Source organism: Ammospiza caudacuta, chromosome 3 (genome assembly GCF_027887145.1).
Source record: "Ammospiza caudacuta isolate bAmmCau1 chromosome 3, bAmmCau1.pri, whole genome shotgun sequence".
In the NCBI taxonomy this organism is placed as follows: domain Eukaryota; kingdom Metazoa; phylum Chordata; class Aves; order Passeriformes; family Passerellidae; genus Ammospiza; species Ammospiza caudacuta.
The window spans coordinates 74,836,508-74,850,702 of record NC_080595.1 but is presented as its reverse complement, the minus strand read 5'-3'; the positions used below and the strand labels follow the sequence as shown (position 1 = coordinate 74,850,702).

Here is a 14,195-nt window from a genome sequence, read left to right as displayed (position 1 = left end):
CCAACCAGTATATAAAATACCCTATGAAGAAGAAGATTCCTTGACATGAATCTAATCTCAAATGCTTGATGCAAAAGAGGAAGTACATATTTGTGCTCTTCCTAATGCAAGGCAGTAGCTCCTATTACCATGCTTCACTAGCAGTAAAATCACAGGCTAAGGCATGTTTTTATCTATGTTTTGGATTTGCATAGTCTGGTATCAGCACTGGTGGCCCAGGGAGGGTCAAAGCCTTGCCTCCCCCCATTTCCAGACACTATTCTTTGCCTCTGTGCCACCTAATTCTTGTTTTTTTTGGCACAGGCTTCTCACAGAGCTGATCTGGGCAAAAGTCTGAGGACAGCTGGGCTGCTTCCCTAGGTGGTCATGCCATTCTTTGGTTGAATAATGTGTTTTTGGAGATGCCTTTTTGGTAACTTGTAGTGTGTGTTTTAACGAGACACAGAACTTCATCCTGCCTTCCTTTTTAGCTTCTGGGACAACGGTTTGATGCAGAGCACTACTGTGTTTATTACACCTCTGTGAATTGTCAAGACAAGAAGTTTGAAAAGTCACGGAGCAAGCTGAATTTCATTGTACAGCAGATTCCCTGTCTGAATCTACTTCAGACTAAAATCCCCAATTTATATTTTGAAACCTCTGAAATGGCTTTCAAGGGGAAAAAAATACACAATCTTGATTTATTTTCTTTCTGCTTAACCATATGTGTTTTCCTGTCCTTTCAGAGGGAGATGGAGAAAGAAATTTCACAATGGCTTGAATGTCAAGTAGTTTTCTAATTTGAAAAACTAACAAAAATCCATAGCTTAAAGTAGCCAGAGTTTGTAGGTAGAGGCAATATCTTCCATTAAACTAGATACTAAAACTGGGAAATTATGGGAAAGCTTTCAGACACAAACATTTATCAGATCCTGAAGTTGCAGTGTGACTGGAAACCTGCCCTTTGTTCACACCACACAGCAGAATATGCACCTAATTAATTGCACAATAAAGAGGAGACCTTGATGGATCTTAATTTTGGTTGTATGGCTGATGGGCATTAAGTTACAAGTTGAGGCAAGACCAGACTAGATTAATTTAACTTGAAGTACCTCCATCAGGAAATATTTAGAAGAGGGCAAATCTTGACTTTCTTTTAGTGCCCTTCACAAATATGACCCTGACTCTTTTTGTCACAAGGACTAATTCTCAGCTGCTCAAGAGCACACCTAGTTTAAAAAGCACTTAGTGAACAACTGGCATTATTTTGCTCCTTACTGAAAAAAAGGAAGTGGAAAAAATGGTAATTTTTAAGCTCTCCTGAAGTTGTTACTATAAGCTTATGAATGGATCTTTATTACTGGAAACCAAACATGGGTATTGATGGAATTGTGAACAGGCTAACAAGTTTTGTTCAGGGTTAGAGAATCTTATCTGGCCGACCATGAATACCCTTGGTAGTTTAAGTTCATTTAATGATGGCCTATGAAACACAACATTTAATTCAAATGTTTCAAGCAAACTAACAAATACATAAAAACAAAATATGAAAATCATAAAGGAGTCCTGTTACTATCCCTTTTTCTAATCCCCTTCTCTCCTGCCCCAGCTTCATTTTAGGCTGAAATAGGTTTGTTTAAGTGAATTCAGATATCTCCACTACTGTAGTCTATATTCTGTGCAAGCCATAACCAACAGTGTGAAAGTACTCTGTGACTTAATTTATAGCTCTGATATAAAAAAACCCAAACCTTTATTCCATATAAAGAATAGTCCTGCAATCCTTTATCTCACCAAGTTATTTTCTGAAATGTACACATCTTAACAAAAGCTGTTTTCTTGAAAATTTTATATTCTTACATGGTTCATTTGAATGCATTTGCACCTATACTGTCTTTATATTTTGAACTACATTCTTGTAATTGCATTTTTTTGCCAATTTCTTCTTAGACTTATAATAATTTCATTTACAATATATAACCAATAATTTGAAATTCAGTTTTCATATCAAGTAATCATTGTTTTAAAAAGCTCTATTAGCTATCTTTGATAACACAGTATATGGTAAATTGTTGCATCATACTAAAGCAAAATATTTTTTAAAGCTTTAATTCAAAGTCAGTGTAATCAGAGTTAGAAACAGTAAATGAGATCTGGTGGTGTGGGAGGTATCCTTGGAGGCTTTGCCTCCCTGGCTAAAAGGAAGCAAAGATTTTGAATTTGCTTGGATATGTCACTAAATAACTGGGAAAACCAGCATGCAAGGTACCATACTCTCAAAACATTGGCATGTAAGTATGATTTCTAAAATTCATTATTATCATCATGTGTCATTATTATCATTATGTGTAAATGCAGAAACTGTAGTAACTATGTTTACCTCAGTACTGAGAACTCTCCCATGCACCATGAAATTCCAGATTGCAGTTTGTGTAGCCAGATCAACTGGACTTACTGAAAATTAGAATGTCTCTGTGGATGATGCATGGTTTTGATTAGGTGACTGTGTATGTCTGTGGTTAGTCTCAACATAAGCAAATTTTTAAAACATTCAGGTTGCCAACACAGTAACCCTTTTGTTCACTGCTTCTTCTTCTTTTCTTTTTACTTCAAGAAATATATACTTATATGCCCTGAATTTATCCTAAGGCAGGTGTGGTTTATAAATGAACTGCAGAAGTGAACATTTTTTCAGAGAGGCAGCAGATGCATTTGGCTGTATGCAGATGGGCATTTCTTCATTTGCAGGTGGCTTACCAAAAAGGGACTGAAATTTTCATAATGATTTGTTATTCTCCTGTCAAGATTTCAATGTCTTTTTTTTCCTTTTGAAAGGCAAAAGTTTACATGATTGCAGCAGGGGTCATAGCAGGTGTGTATCTCCTTGGAATTGTCGTTCTTTTTCTTGGAGTAAAGGAAAGGGATGGTAAGTTATATTTAAATATGCCTCAATTTAATAATAGTTATTTCAAATTCCTTTATTGAAAAGGTTTTTATTTTATGTATTCTGCTTCTCTTAGATCCTTATGCCTTAAATTCAGACAGAGCAATTCCTTTTTGTAAGGGGCTTGCACTCACCATGAAGCACGGTCCATATGTGAAGCTTACAGCTTCATTTCTTCTCATCTCGACAGCAGTTCAGGTAACTTCAGACCCTCTCAGTCTGTCTGCTGGCCTCATTCCACTCCCAGCATGGGAGAGTCTGAAATGCAAATAACCTTTGGCTGGTGACTGGAGGGGTGATCTAGGGGGTGTTGCCTTCCCCTGTAAATCAGTAGGGAACCAAGTCCTCTTCTGGTTCCTGGGGTCTTGTGTGGCTGGAGATTGTTCTTACAAAGGAGGGGCAAAGCCAAAGTCATGACCATTTAAAGACTTTTTTCCCCCTTTCTGTTCTTTTTTTTTTTTTTCATAAAAGGTGAAGAACTAGTCCTAGTGACCCAGTCTGGGTCATTCTGTGTTATCCATGCACAGTCTCCTTTGGTTTCAGTTGCTTAGAGAATGCTTTTTCTCTTCTGTCTGTTCCTCTCTCTGTGTACCCTGTTTAAACTGTTGCCCCTCTCCTTTGTGGAGGTGACTGCTCTCAGATAGTGGCTGAACTGGGTCTTGTGGAGTCTTTTGTGGTGGAAGGCATTAGGTCAGAGTAAGAAGACATTCAGAGGCAGGAGGTCTCACCTGTGTCAGAGTTAGGTAGAGCTCATTTTGAAATGAGGACCTGCAATTGGATGTGGTTCTCATGAAAAGATGCGGTGCATCCTCCCAAAGAGAGGAGCTGTAGAAAAGCCACTCAGTAAGAAACCCTCACTCCCCATATGTACAGCAGGCTTTTTAAGCCTGACTTTTAGCACATGTTCAATTCAGTAAATACATTATTTTACTCTGAACTTGTACATAACAGCTGAAGTTTGCTTTATTTTGAAAAGCAAATAATTATTACATTTTTACCAAGAAACTCTTAGTCACATGAACCATTGTTCAAGGGAATAGCAGGACAGAAGGCAAGAAAATGACATGTGAGAGAGCAGTGCTGTGCTCACCAGCAGTCCTGGTGAATTATTAAGTTCCTTGGAAGGACTGCTTAAAAGTTTGTTTGCCAAAGAAGCACTGAACTTTTTTGTTGGCCTGGATTTGGGCACAGCATCTGCTAGTCCTTGCTGGAATACCCAAGGGTGAGAAACAATAACAGAAGTTATTTCTGCTCACGTCTGGGATCTGCAGGTACTGTGAGCAACTGCAGAGACAGGGAGGAGATGAAAGATGAAAGGTCCCTTATTGTCCACGTCCTTCCAGCATCCTCTCAGCCAGCAGGGATACAGAGCACATCTGGTTGCTGGCAGCCAGCTACTTGCTGACAGCACCCAGAGAGGAAGAGATCATCTGTCAGTTCATGTCTCTCTGTTTTGCTGTTTGTGCAGACTGAAGGGAAGGTGTGAGGGGAGGCAGAAGCTGGAAGCTCAGTTACTCCAGTGGAGCAAGTATGAGCAACCCTTGCTTGCTGTTACTCAAGGGAGCAACACTAATTGTGTGGAAATTAGAGAGTGGATTACTGCTCAGCAAAATGAATAGGCAGGTAAAGATGCATTGGCTGTAATTCCAGAGTGTGATATCCTGTGTCTAAAATTAGGGCAGCATAAACAGGGACACAGACTAGGGAAGGGTTTTGTGGCAATAGAGACAGGATACAACCTTTTGGATATCCTAATTTGTATACAGGTGATTGGACACCTGTAATCTACCAGCACACAAAGGGAGCAAGAATTGATCGTGCTGCTGTGGCATGATTATTAAATCCTCCTCTGTCACTCTGCTTCTGCAGAATTGCTGGAGCTGGCCCTCTATCATATTCTGGTGTTCAGAACCCCCCTTAGTTCTGCAGAGGCATGGTGGTGGCAGTGGCTTCACCTGTCATATAACATAGGGCAATTAGATCCTCCCATCTGCTGAGGATTCAGATGTAGGTAGATATCTGACCCAAAGCTGCTCTCCATTGCTGAGGGTGCATATAAAACCAGCTGCTTTACTACAGGAAGTTGGCAGGAGTGTTATTACAGCTGAAATGTTACTTGTTTTGGAGTCAGAGCTTCTGGAGAAAGATTTATGGCCTTGCTGGGGAAGAGAAAGGGGAGTTTCTTGCAGTAGCCTGCAGCTGAGACAACACAAGGCACCTGGGACATGGGGAATAAAGCCTCCAGACAGAATCTTTTCATAGGGCCATTTGTGTTCTGGTCAGTTTTATGCTCTGTTAGGTGTGGCTCACCTCTTGCTTGGCCCAGCATTGCTGGCATGTTATTCCAGTGATAATGGGACAATTAATACTTCTTTAAGTTGTTGCAAACAAGGGAAGAATGAGACTCCTAAACCCTACATTTAACAAATCAGTCACCATCTATATTTAGCTGACATGAAGTGTGATGCAATTTTTGTCTTTTTAAAATTCTCCTTTGTCTTTTGGTGATCACCAAATGTCTTAAATTCGACAGCTGGAACAGGGAAACTTTGTCCTGTTCTGCACTCACGCTGCCGGCCTCCGCAATCACTTCCAGTATTTGGTGGTGACCATCTTGGTGAGTTGCACTTCTCTCCCAAATATTATCTGGGCTTTGGCACAAAATTACAGAAGGCAAGAAGAGTTTTGTGTCTCAGCAGGGCTGTTAGGAAGCTACACTGTCTTCTTCATTGTCTGTTTGAAATAAAGCTGGTGTTCCCTATTGCACTTATTAAAAAATAGTGGTTTGGAGCTTTTAATCCATTCCTTGTTGTTTTTACCTGTAAGCCACAGCTTCTATAAAAGGCAGAAGCTGCTTCTAGAAAGGAGGTTTGGAATTTTACCTCCTTTGTCCCTTTCCCCAGTCCTATGTGCTGAAAATTAAACAACTTCAATTTGCATATTCATACACACGACTCCTCTGGGCTAGGCAGCTTGCAAGGATAAATATTTAAAATACCCAGAAATACAAAGATTCCTCTCTAGAGCAATTGGCAGTGTGACAAAAAGATCCTTTTACAGAATCTTTTTTCTTAATATGCAGAGGTAGACTTCTGCTTGTTTAGGTGATACTTATCCTTTCCCACATTATAAGACATATCTTTTCCAAACCCATTAAGACTAAGATGTTGGAGAGCAAAAGAGTAGTGCTGGGTATCTTAAGGTTCTGCAAGTGATGGTCACCAAGAAGAGAGACAAGAGACAGTAGAGTTAAAGTAAGTAAAGACTGAAATATAACTAACAATTAGATGACATTTAAATAAAGGTCAAGTGTAAGGCTGCCATTAGTAGCAGTACTTCAGTGCATAGGTGAATGACATTGCTTGTGGTTGTTGCTGCTATGGGGGAGTATTTCAGTGTTTGAAACAATAATGTCAACTGCAAGCAGCTATTTCTCTTACAGATTGCTCCTAAGAAGGGACACTCAGTATGGAATGTACTCTTAAGTGTATCTTAGGATAGGTTTATCTTGCACTTCAGCTTTCTTCCTGTACCATGGGGTAGAGCTAAATTCACTCATCATTTGTCAGGTTCAGGCACTTCGGCAAGAGGCATTAGCACAAAGTATGGCTGTTTGCAGTATGTTTGAACCTTAATGAATGAGCACAGCTTTGACTGCTGCAGCTTGCACTAGAAAAGGAAATTTTAAGACACTATCTTCTGAGATTTGACTGTGGAAAACCCTCTGATGGATAGCTTAACAATGAATTTTAAAAAGTCGGTCAAAGGATGAGGAGAAACAAGAATCTGCATGTTCACCTTCCTTGCAGGCTTTTAGGTACTAGACAAAAAGATGTCTGTGAGCTCAGAGCTGAAGAAGACGGTGGAAGTAAGCACAGTACAGACATGGGTTTTTGTCCTTGTAGGTATCAGCAGTGGTGAGCGTTCCCTTCTGGCAGAAGTTTCTGCAGAGATTTGGCAAGAAGTGTGCAGCATGTGGGATTTCGGTAAGCAAATCCTCTGAGAAAAAAAAATTCTGCTTGTGCTCATTTTGTTTGACAATGAGCCACTTCAGGAGCTCTTTCAAGTGCTTATAACATCAATCTATGTGAAATTTGCTCTTTTCCAGAGTTTGTTTTAAATCACTGTACCAAATTTCAGACAGATTCCAAGTTTCCAAGGGAAACTTTAAAGAAACGGATTGATGCCGGGGGGAGGTCCCAGTTTATTTAAGAATCTCCACAAATTCTCCTCATTTGAAGCTCTCAGAACTGAGCTTCAATGAGGTTTTATAAATTCAAGTCTGAGTTGCCTAGTGTTGACAAGTTACCTGTTGTGCAAGGCTTGTTTTGTCTTTGTTATATGGTGCTGAGGTGTCTGTAATTCAGTCTCACAGAAGGAAACAAAAGTCTGTTAGACACCCCCTCTAGGAGCATCCACATCCCTCTGAATAGGGAGGGACAGTTATTAGTGAAGTAAAGAAAAAGGTGACCTACCTGAGAAAAGAGGCCTACTTTAACTCTGACACAGCTCTGCAAAGCCAGCTCAGTGAGCCTGCCCTTGTCACTGATGGATTATTTTAAGTCCCTTACTTAGTGCAGACAGCAGCAATTTTCTGTCATCATCCTTGGTGAGTTATTGTATAGGCCTGTTCCTCCCCATTTTCCCCCTGTTTACCTTCAATTACTTATGAAAGAGGAAAGAAAAATTGCCTTGTGCACAACAAAGCAGGAGGACTTGAAAAATCCAGACCAAAGCTATATGTCAAAATTTGAACAAAGCTGAAAAATTTAGGTCTGGTGACAGAGTTGAACAGTTATAATTTTTGGAATTAAAAGCTGTGTTGTAATGACTTCCAGAGAATCAGAAGTAACTTTAAAACCCAAGTTCCAAATATGCTGAATTGTGTTATGTGTTTTGAAGTAGGCATCTGGAATTCGAGCCCCATTCTTATTTCTTTTTACCACTTTAGCAAAGAGAATTGCCAAAAGCAGTATTGGCCCATTGACTAGACCTGGGAATGCAGATTTCCTCCTTAGGAAATCTCCTCCTCTGTCTATTTGGCCACAAAAAATGCTTTCTTCAACCAAGTTGGCTCTATAAATTTAGTTTTACATGACTGGAAAGCCTGTCAGCACCTCTGTAAACATGGTTTACCTTAATTTTACAGTTGAGTTGCTTGACTGTTATGGTCTAAGTGGGGGATGGATTGAAAAAAAGCCACCTCTCTGTTTCACCTTGGAGACATTTCTCAGGGGACTCAGTGTGTGCTCAGTGATGGATTTTGTGTCTGACAATGCATCACAGGAGCTTCCTACCCTACCACCTTGTGTGATCTGTACAACTAATCTGTACTCTCCCACTATGAAATACAAGCTCATCATTTAAGGCTCCTAAGTTTGTCACTGGGAAATGTTCTACTGCAAGGGGAGACAGGGAAGAAAACTTTTTTTTTTTCTCTAAAACCTCACTCAGCCTTCAGGGTGAACATGTGATTGGAAATTCAGTTTCCTGGAAAAAAAAGTCACAGGGCTCCAGACTAATGTGTCCTGTTAAGGTGAGTCTATGTTGAAGAGAGCCCTCAAAGAGTTTAGAAACAGGCAGATAAGCAACAAGAATCTTGGGTTTCTTCCACTGATATGTCTCCCTTTTTACCCATTTCCGCAAAAGAGATGACCAACAAGTCTAACTACTGATTAAGTATCTCAAGTTTCTAGAAGTTTAAAACCTAGAATTTCTGGAATTATCAGGAATTAGCCTGCTCCCAAGCAGGATCCTTGGGAGGATAGGAAGAATGCTATCAACCAGGTTGGTGCACAAGCTGGAAATTATTCTCTTGTGTTTATTTCCTTCAGCTTCCAGGTGCTGTGTTCATTTAGGTGTCTGCTCTGCCCTCACGGGGCAAATACTGAACTTACACTCAGTGAGTCTCAGCTGGTGACAGGAGGTGAAGTTGTCAGGAGAAATTTTAACAAGTGTGGCCTCTTCTTGGTTCATAGTTTTGGCAATGTGTCTAAAAGCAACGACGGCTCTCTCCCACAAATCTAGCTTCCATCCTGGCCAATAATATTTTTTGGCCATGGGTTTTGCAGGATCTAGTAAAAATAAGAGAACCTCCTCACAGATATGCAATTGTTTATTTGCCATCTATGAGCACTGTGCAGCATGGAGAGATGCCTTTGGATGAGTCCTGGTTCTGCAGCCCCATTTCCACTCTCCCATCTTGTTTCCACTCACATCCTCCCTGCACCTTTTCCTCATTTGCCCTTCATACTGTGCTGCTGCAGAGACCAGTGCCAGCCTCAGCATCCCAGCAGGGTCACCTTGCACGGCGCTGTCAGGGCATGGATGGAAGGCACGGGATAGCTGTGGGATGTTGTTTATAACTCAGAGGGCAGCAGCCCTGTGGCAAGAGAGCAGATGCCAATAACAGAGTATTTGCTTTACAAGTAAGAAAGAAGGAGCTGCATTAGCTGTTTATTGCAGTGGGAGCACTGCCCCCATGACTGCGCTGCCACTGGATGAGGGAGGCTTTAGGGCATTGTAACCTCAGTCCTGCTTGCCCTGCTTCTCTTTCTCTAGGAAATTACAGTTACAATTATTATTATTATTGATCTAGAATTTTGTTTAAGTGCTTTGGTTTCTGAGTGGGTGCCCCATGTGGAGCATAAGGCAGTCATAAAATTGCTTATAGACAACATAAAATCTGATATTGCTGGAGTGCTCTCTTGTGGTGAAATAACGATTTTGCCACAACACTGGGCTAATGCAAGGATTATCTGCCTGTGCTGGGAACTTGAAGTCAGGAAAGGTTATTTTCTGCCTCCTTAGCTTGAGAGCAAATGCTTTAGATGGGAAATGCATTTAAAACATAAACATAATGGATTAGACTGCAGGACTCCCAGAATCACTTATCATACAGAACTGTAAATAGCAATGCTTTGGGGAATCACTCTCTGTGAAAGCTCTTCTCATGCCCTCAGCTCCCAAGCTGCACGTATAGAGGATTGAAACACTTAATGTTAAACTAATCCCCATCATTAAAAAGCCCTGTAGATAAGCCCCTGGCTCTGGATTCTACATGTGCTGCTGTGCCTGTGGTTCACAGGCGTGGGAGATGGAGCATGTGACGGGTATAGGACAGCTGGGCAGTGGCATTCAATCAGCATTTTAAAAAGTGGATTTTCAGTCCTGTAAGGCCATTGCTTCAAGTTGAAGTTGAAGAAATCTAGTGACTATAACTACTGCCAGAAAATAAATCCCAAGCATCCCAAATTAATTTGGTTTTGAGGGTAACCTCGGTGGCTTGTCATGCAATGTCACGAGTGGATCCGGCTGTGGGGAGTGGAGTGAACCACTCAGACTTTTGTGTTTGTTTATTTATTGCTGAGTATGTGTATGGCTTTAAAGAGGTGATTGGAAATGAAAGCAAATTTCTCTTCATCAAGATTGAAGGTGATCTGTGAAATGATCTATTTACAGTTTAAAATGACCACTGAAGCCCTGCCACTACCCTTGAAATGCAGTGTGAGGATGTTTTAAGGCATTGCCTCTAATAATAAATTAAATAGTTCCAGTGGCCTAGAATAGAAATGGACATTTGATCATCTCTGTTATTTAACTGGCAGAAAAATCTTCACCCAAGCTGATTAGCAATCTCCCAAGAATTATCAGTGTTCATGGATAAGGGAAGAGCAACTGAATGTGTCTAGCTGGACTTGTGCAGAGCATTTGACACTGTCCTGCATGTCATCCTTGTCTCTAAGCTGGAGGGACATGGATTCAGTGGATGGACCACTCAGTGCATAAGGAATTGGCTGGATAATGGCAAAAGAGCTGTGGTCAATGACCCAAAGAGTTGTGGTCAATGGCTCAATGTCCAGGTGGGGACCAGTGAGGAGTGTCATCCCCAGGGGTCTGCACTGGGACCAGTGAGGAGTGTCATCCCCAGGGGTCTGCACTGGGACCAGTGAGGAGTGTCATCCCCAGGGGTCTGCACTGGGACCAGTGAGGAGTGTCATCCCCAGGGGTCTGCACTGGGACTCATGCTGTCCAACATCCTTGTCAGGGACACGGAGAGAGGGACTGAGGCATCCTCAGCAGGTTTGCTGGTGACACTGAGCTGTGTGGTGCAGGTGACACACTGGAGGGAAGGGATGCCATCCTGAGAGGCCTGGACAGGCCTGAGAGGTGTGACTGTGGGAACCTCATGAAGTTCAGCAAGGCCAAGCACAAGATCCTGCATCTGGGTCAGGGGGATCCCAGGCACAAAACTAGTCTGGGCAGTGAATGGATTGAGAGCAGCCCTGAGGAGAAAGAAATGGGGGTGTTGGTTGACAAGATGCTCGAGATGACATTGTTCAGCAATGTGAACTTGCAGCCTACAAAACCAAATGCTTCAAAATCAGTGTGGGCAGCAGCTGGGGGAGAGGATTCTGCCCCTCTGCTCTGCTCTCATAAGACCCCTCCTGCCATGCTGCATCCAGCTCTGGGACCTACAACCTCAGAAGGCTGTGAGCCTGGTGGAGTGAGTCCAAAGGAGGACTGCAAAAATAATCAGAGGGTTAGAGCACCTGTCCTATGAAGACAGGCTGAGAGAGCTTGGGTTGTGTAGCCTGAAGAAGAGAAGACTCTGGGAAGACCTTAGAGCCCCTTCCAGTGCCTAAAGCAGCTTCAAGAGAGCTGGAGAGGGACTCCCTACAGGGGCATGGAGTGATAGGACGAAGGGGAATGACTTTTATCTGACAGATAGGTAAATTTAGATTGGATACTAGGAAGAAATTCTTTACTTTGAGGGTGGAGAGGCCCTGGCACAGGTTGCCCAGAGAAGATGTGGGTGCCCTGTCCCTGGAAGTGTTCAAAGCCAGGGCTTGAACATTTGGATGGAGCTTGGAGCGGCTTGGTCTAGTGGAAGGTGTCCCTGCCCATGGCAGGGGGCCTGGAATGAGATAATTTTTAAAGATTCCATCCAAAACCAAGCCATTCTATTATTCTACCTAACGCAGTCTGGGAATCAACTGCTTTAGGGCTCTTCACACAAAGTATTTATATGGCCTTGGGTATTTTGGAGATCATGAGTGTTTAGAACCATAAATGTGGCCAGGATCTGTGAGTTGGCTTCACGACTGGTAAATAGGCTCTTGGGTCTGTTTAATTTACTAGCTCAGTTGTAGCCCTAATACTGCTAACAGAGACAACACTACTATCACTTGTCCTACTTTTCTCCAATTATTTTGGGTAGTTAAGTACAGATTGGCTCAGGGCTTTTTGGAAATGCAATTTGACCAAAATACTGAAGTATGAGACATTGCTGTGTGTGTACTGTTCTGTAACACAGTTTTGTATTTTGAAGGGAACAATCTGTATGATATTGAGTAGTGCATGCTGTAACTTAGACATAATGCTTTTCTTCTTCAGTGGATGATTCCTTTTGCAGTCATGCTAGTGACCATTCCAAACCTGATCCTGGCTTACTTCGTGGCCTTCGTGTCTGGTCTGAGCATTGCAGCATCTCTTCTGTTGCCATGGTAGGAGAATTTTACATTTGAGCTGGAGAATGGATGTATTTCTGCATTACATGTATGTACCACTGCATGGAATTTGCCTCTGAAAAAGGCAGAATATGACAAGAGTCGCTTCTTCTAAGAATGTTTTTTTGGTTTTGTAGTGGATGCTATATGCCGTGATACGAGCTTTGTTGCCCTGTTGTTAACATCCACTGTAGCTGTAGCTGCTTTTTGTACACAAGAGTATGTAAATTAATCAATAATCTAAGTAGCTGTACAACGTGTGATAACATTGCCTCAGGAATTATGAAGTTAGGCAAATCAATTAATGCTGAGCAATTAAGAATGTAGCAGAGGACACAAGGCAAACTATGTCTAACCTTACTTTTTATAAGGGCATGTACTTATAGAACAAGGGGTAATGGCTTTAAACTGAAAGATTATAGATTTAGATTAGGTTTTAGAAAGAATTTCTTTACTGTGGGGGTGGGGAGGCCCTGTCACAGGTTGTCCAGAGAAGCTGTGGATGCCCCATCCCTGGAAGTGTTCAAGGTCAGGCTGGATGGGCTTGGAGCAACCTGGGATAGTGGAAGGTGGCCCTGCCCACGGCAGAGGGCTGGAATGAGATGAGCTTTAAAGTCCCTTCCAACCCAAACCATTCCATGATTCTGTGTGTCCCTGCTTGAGTAGTCCTTTCTAATGGATCAAATACACAAGGTTATGATTATAAGAAGCCAAAAATTCAAGGTCTTTTGCACTTGAGGACTGAAAATAATGGGGGAAAAACACCTCAAGGATGAGCATGGCAAGACATTTCCTCTTCAGACTGAATAATTGTTATTAAGATCACATTAACCAGAAAGCAAGACCATTGCTGAGAGCACTGTTTTTTCATAACTTGTTTGTACCATGCCTTGAAAATTCCAAGAGATCATGGAATACATAGTTTGAAATTAGTTGTCAGACTATGTAAGCTTTTCTGCACAGAGGGTGAGAAAACTTTTCTTTTTCCAACAGTAAATGATTACATATATTGGAAAAAAAGTCAATTCACAATTAACATTCAAGCAGCTTCCATTCTAATTCCCCATTACCTAGTTCAGTCTCTTTGAATTAGAAAGAGAATAGGTTTCATTAGTTTCTGAAAATGTTGTTACCTTGTCAAAAGAGTTATTTCAGAGTGCAACTATTCAGACATTGAGTCCCTTGAAATCTTAAGAAATGTTGGGGGGGGGAGTTGTTCTTTTTTAATATCACAACTTCTGACTGGAATGACAGGCAGACTAGGAAATTCTGTCACCTCTCAAGTGTTTGATGGCTTTTCAGTGATTTTCCACATTGCAATATATGGCCATGCTTTTCTTACACATTTTTTGCCCTTCTTTCCAGGCGTAGAACCTTTTGAACTGGATTCTTTCATGTGCATGGCTACATCAATCAGCTTAAAAATGGAGGAGGGCTCTGCTCTATTTCATGAAATTTGGACTTTGAAAAGAAATTTTGGCTTGAGTTTTTCTTTTATCTTGCTCACTTCTAGGTCAATGCTGCCTGATGTTGTTGATAACTTTCGCCTGCAGAATCCCCATGGGAAAGGACATGAAACCATTTTCTATTCTTCTTATGTTTTTTTTACCAAGATGTCAGCAGGAATTGGCTTAGGAATTTCTGCAGCAGGACTGGAGTAAGTAACACTATGTTTCCACTTAGTGGATCTACTCTGAAAGCATTCTGAGGTTACAACACTTTTACCCTGTGGAGTTAATTGCATGCACTGAGCCTGAAAGCGC

General features: G+C 41.6%; 1 protein-coding gene across 1 annotated transcript in view; it reads left to right on the top strand.

The window, feature by feature from the left end:
• Positions 1-14,195, top strand: part of MFSD2B (MFSD2 lysolipid transporter B, sphingolipid) — a 39,179-nt gene that overhangs the window by 20,069 nt on the left and 4,915 nt on the right. The window contains exons 7-12 of the mRNA XM_058801840.1: positions 2,815-2,905; positions 3,000-3,121; positions 5,457-5,540; positions 6,829-6,909; positions 12,320-12,429; positions 13,946-14,089. Coding sequence (XP_058657823.1) covers positions 2,815-2,905; positions 3,000-3,121; positions 5,457-5,540; positions 6,829-6,909; positions 12,320-12,429; positions 13,946-14,089 — 632 coding nt within the window. The remainder of the gene's footprint in view (positions 1-2,814; positions 2,906-2,999; positions 3,122-5,456; positions 5,541-6,828; positions 6,910-12,319; positions 12,430-13,945; positions 14,090-14,195) is intronic.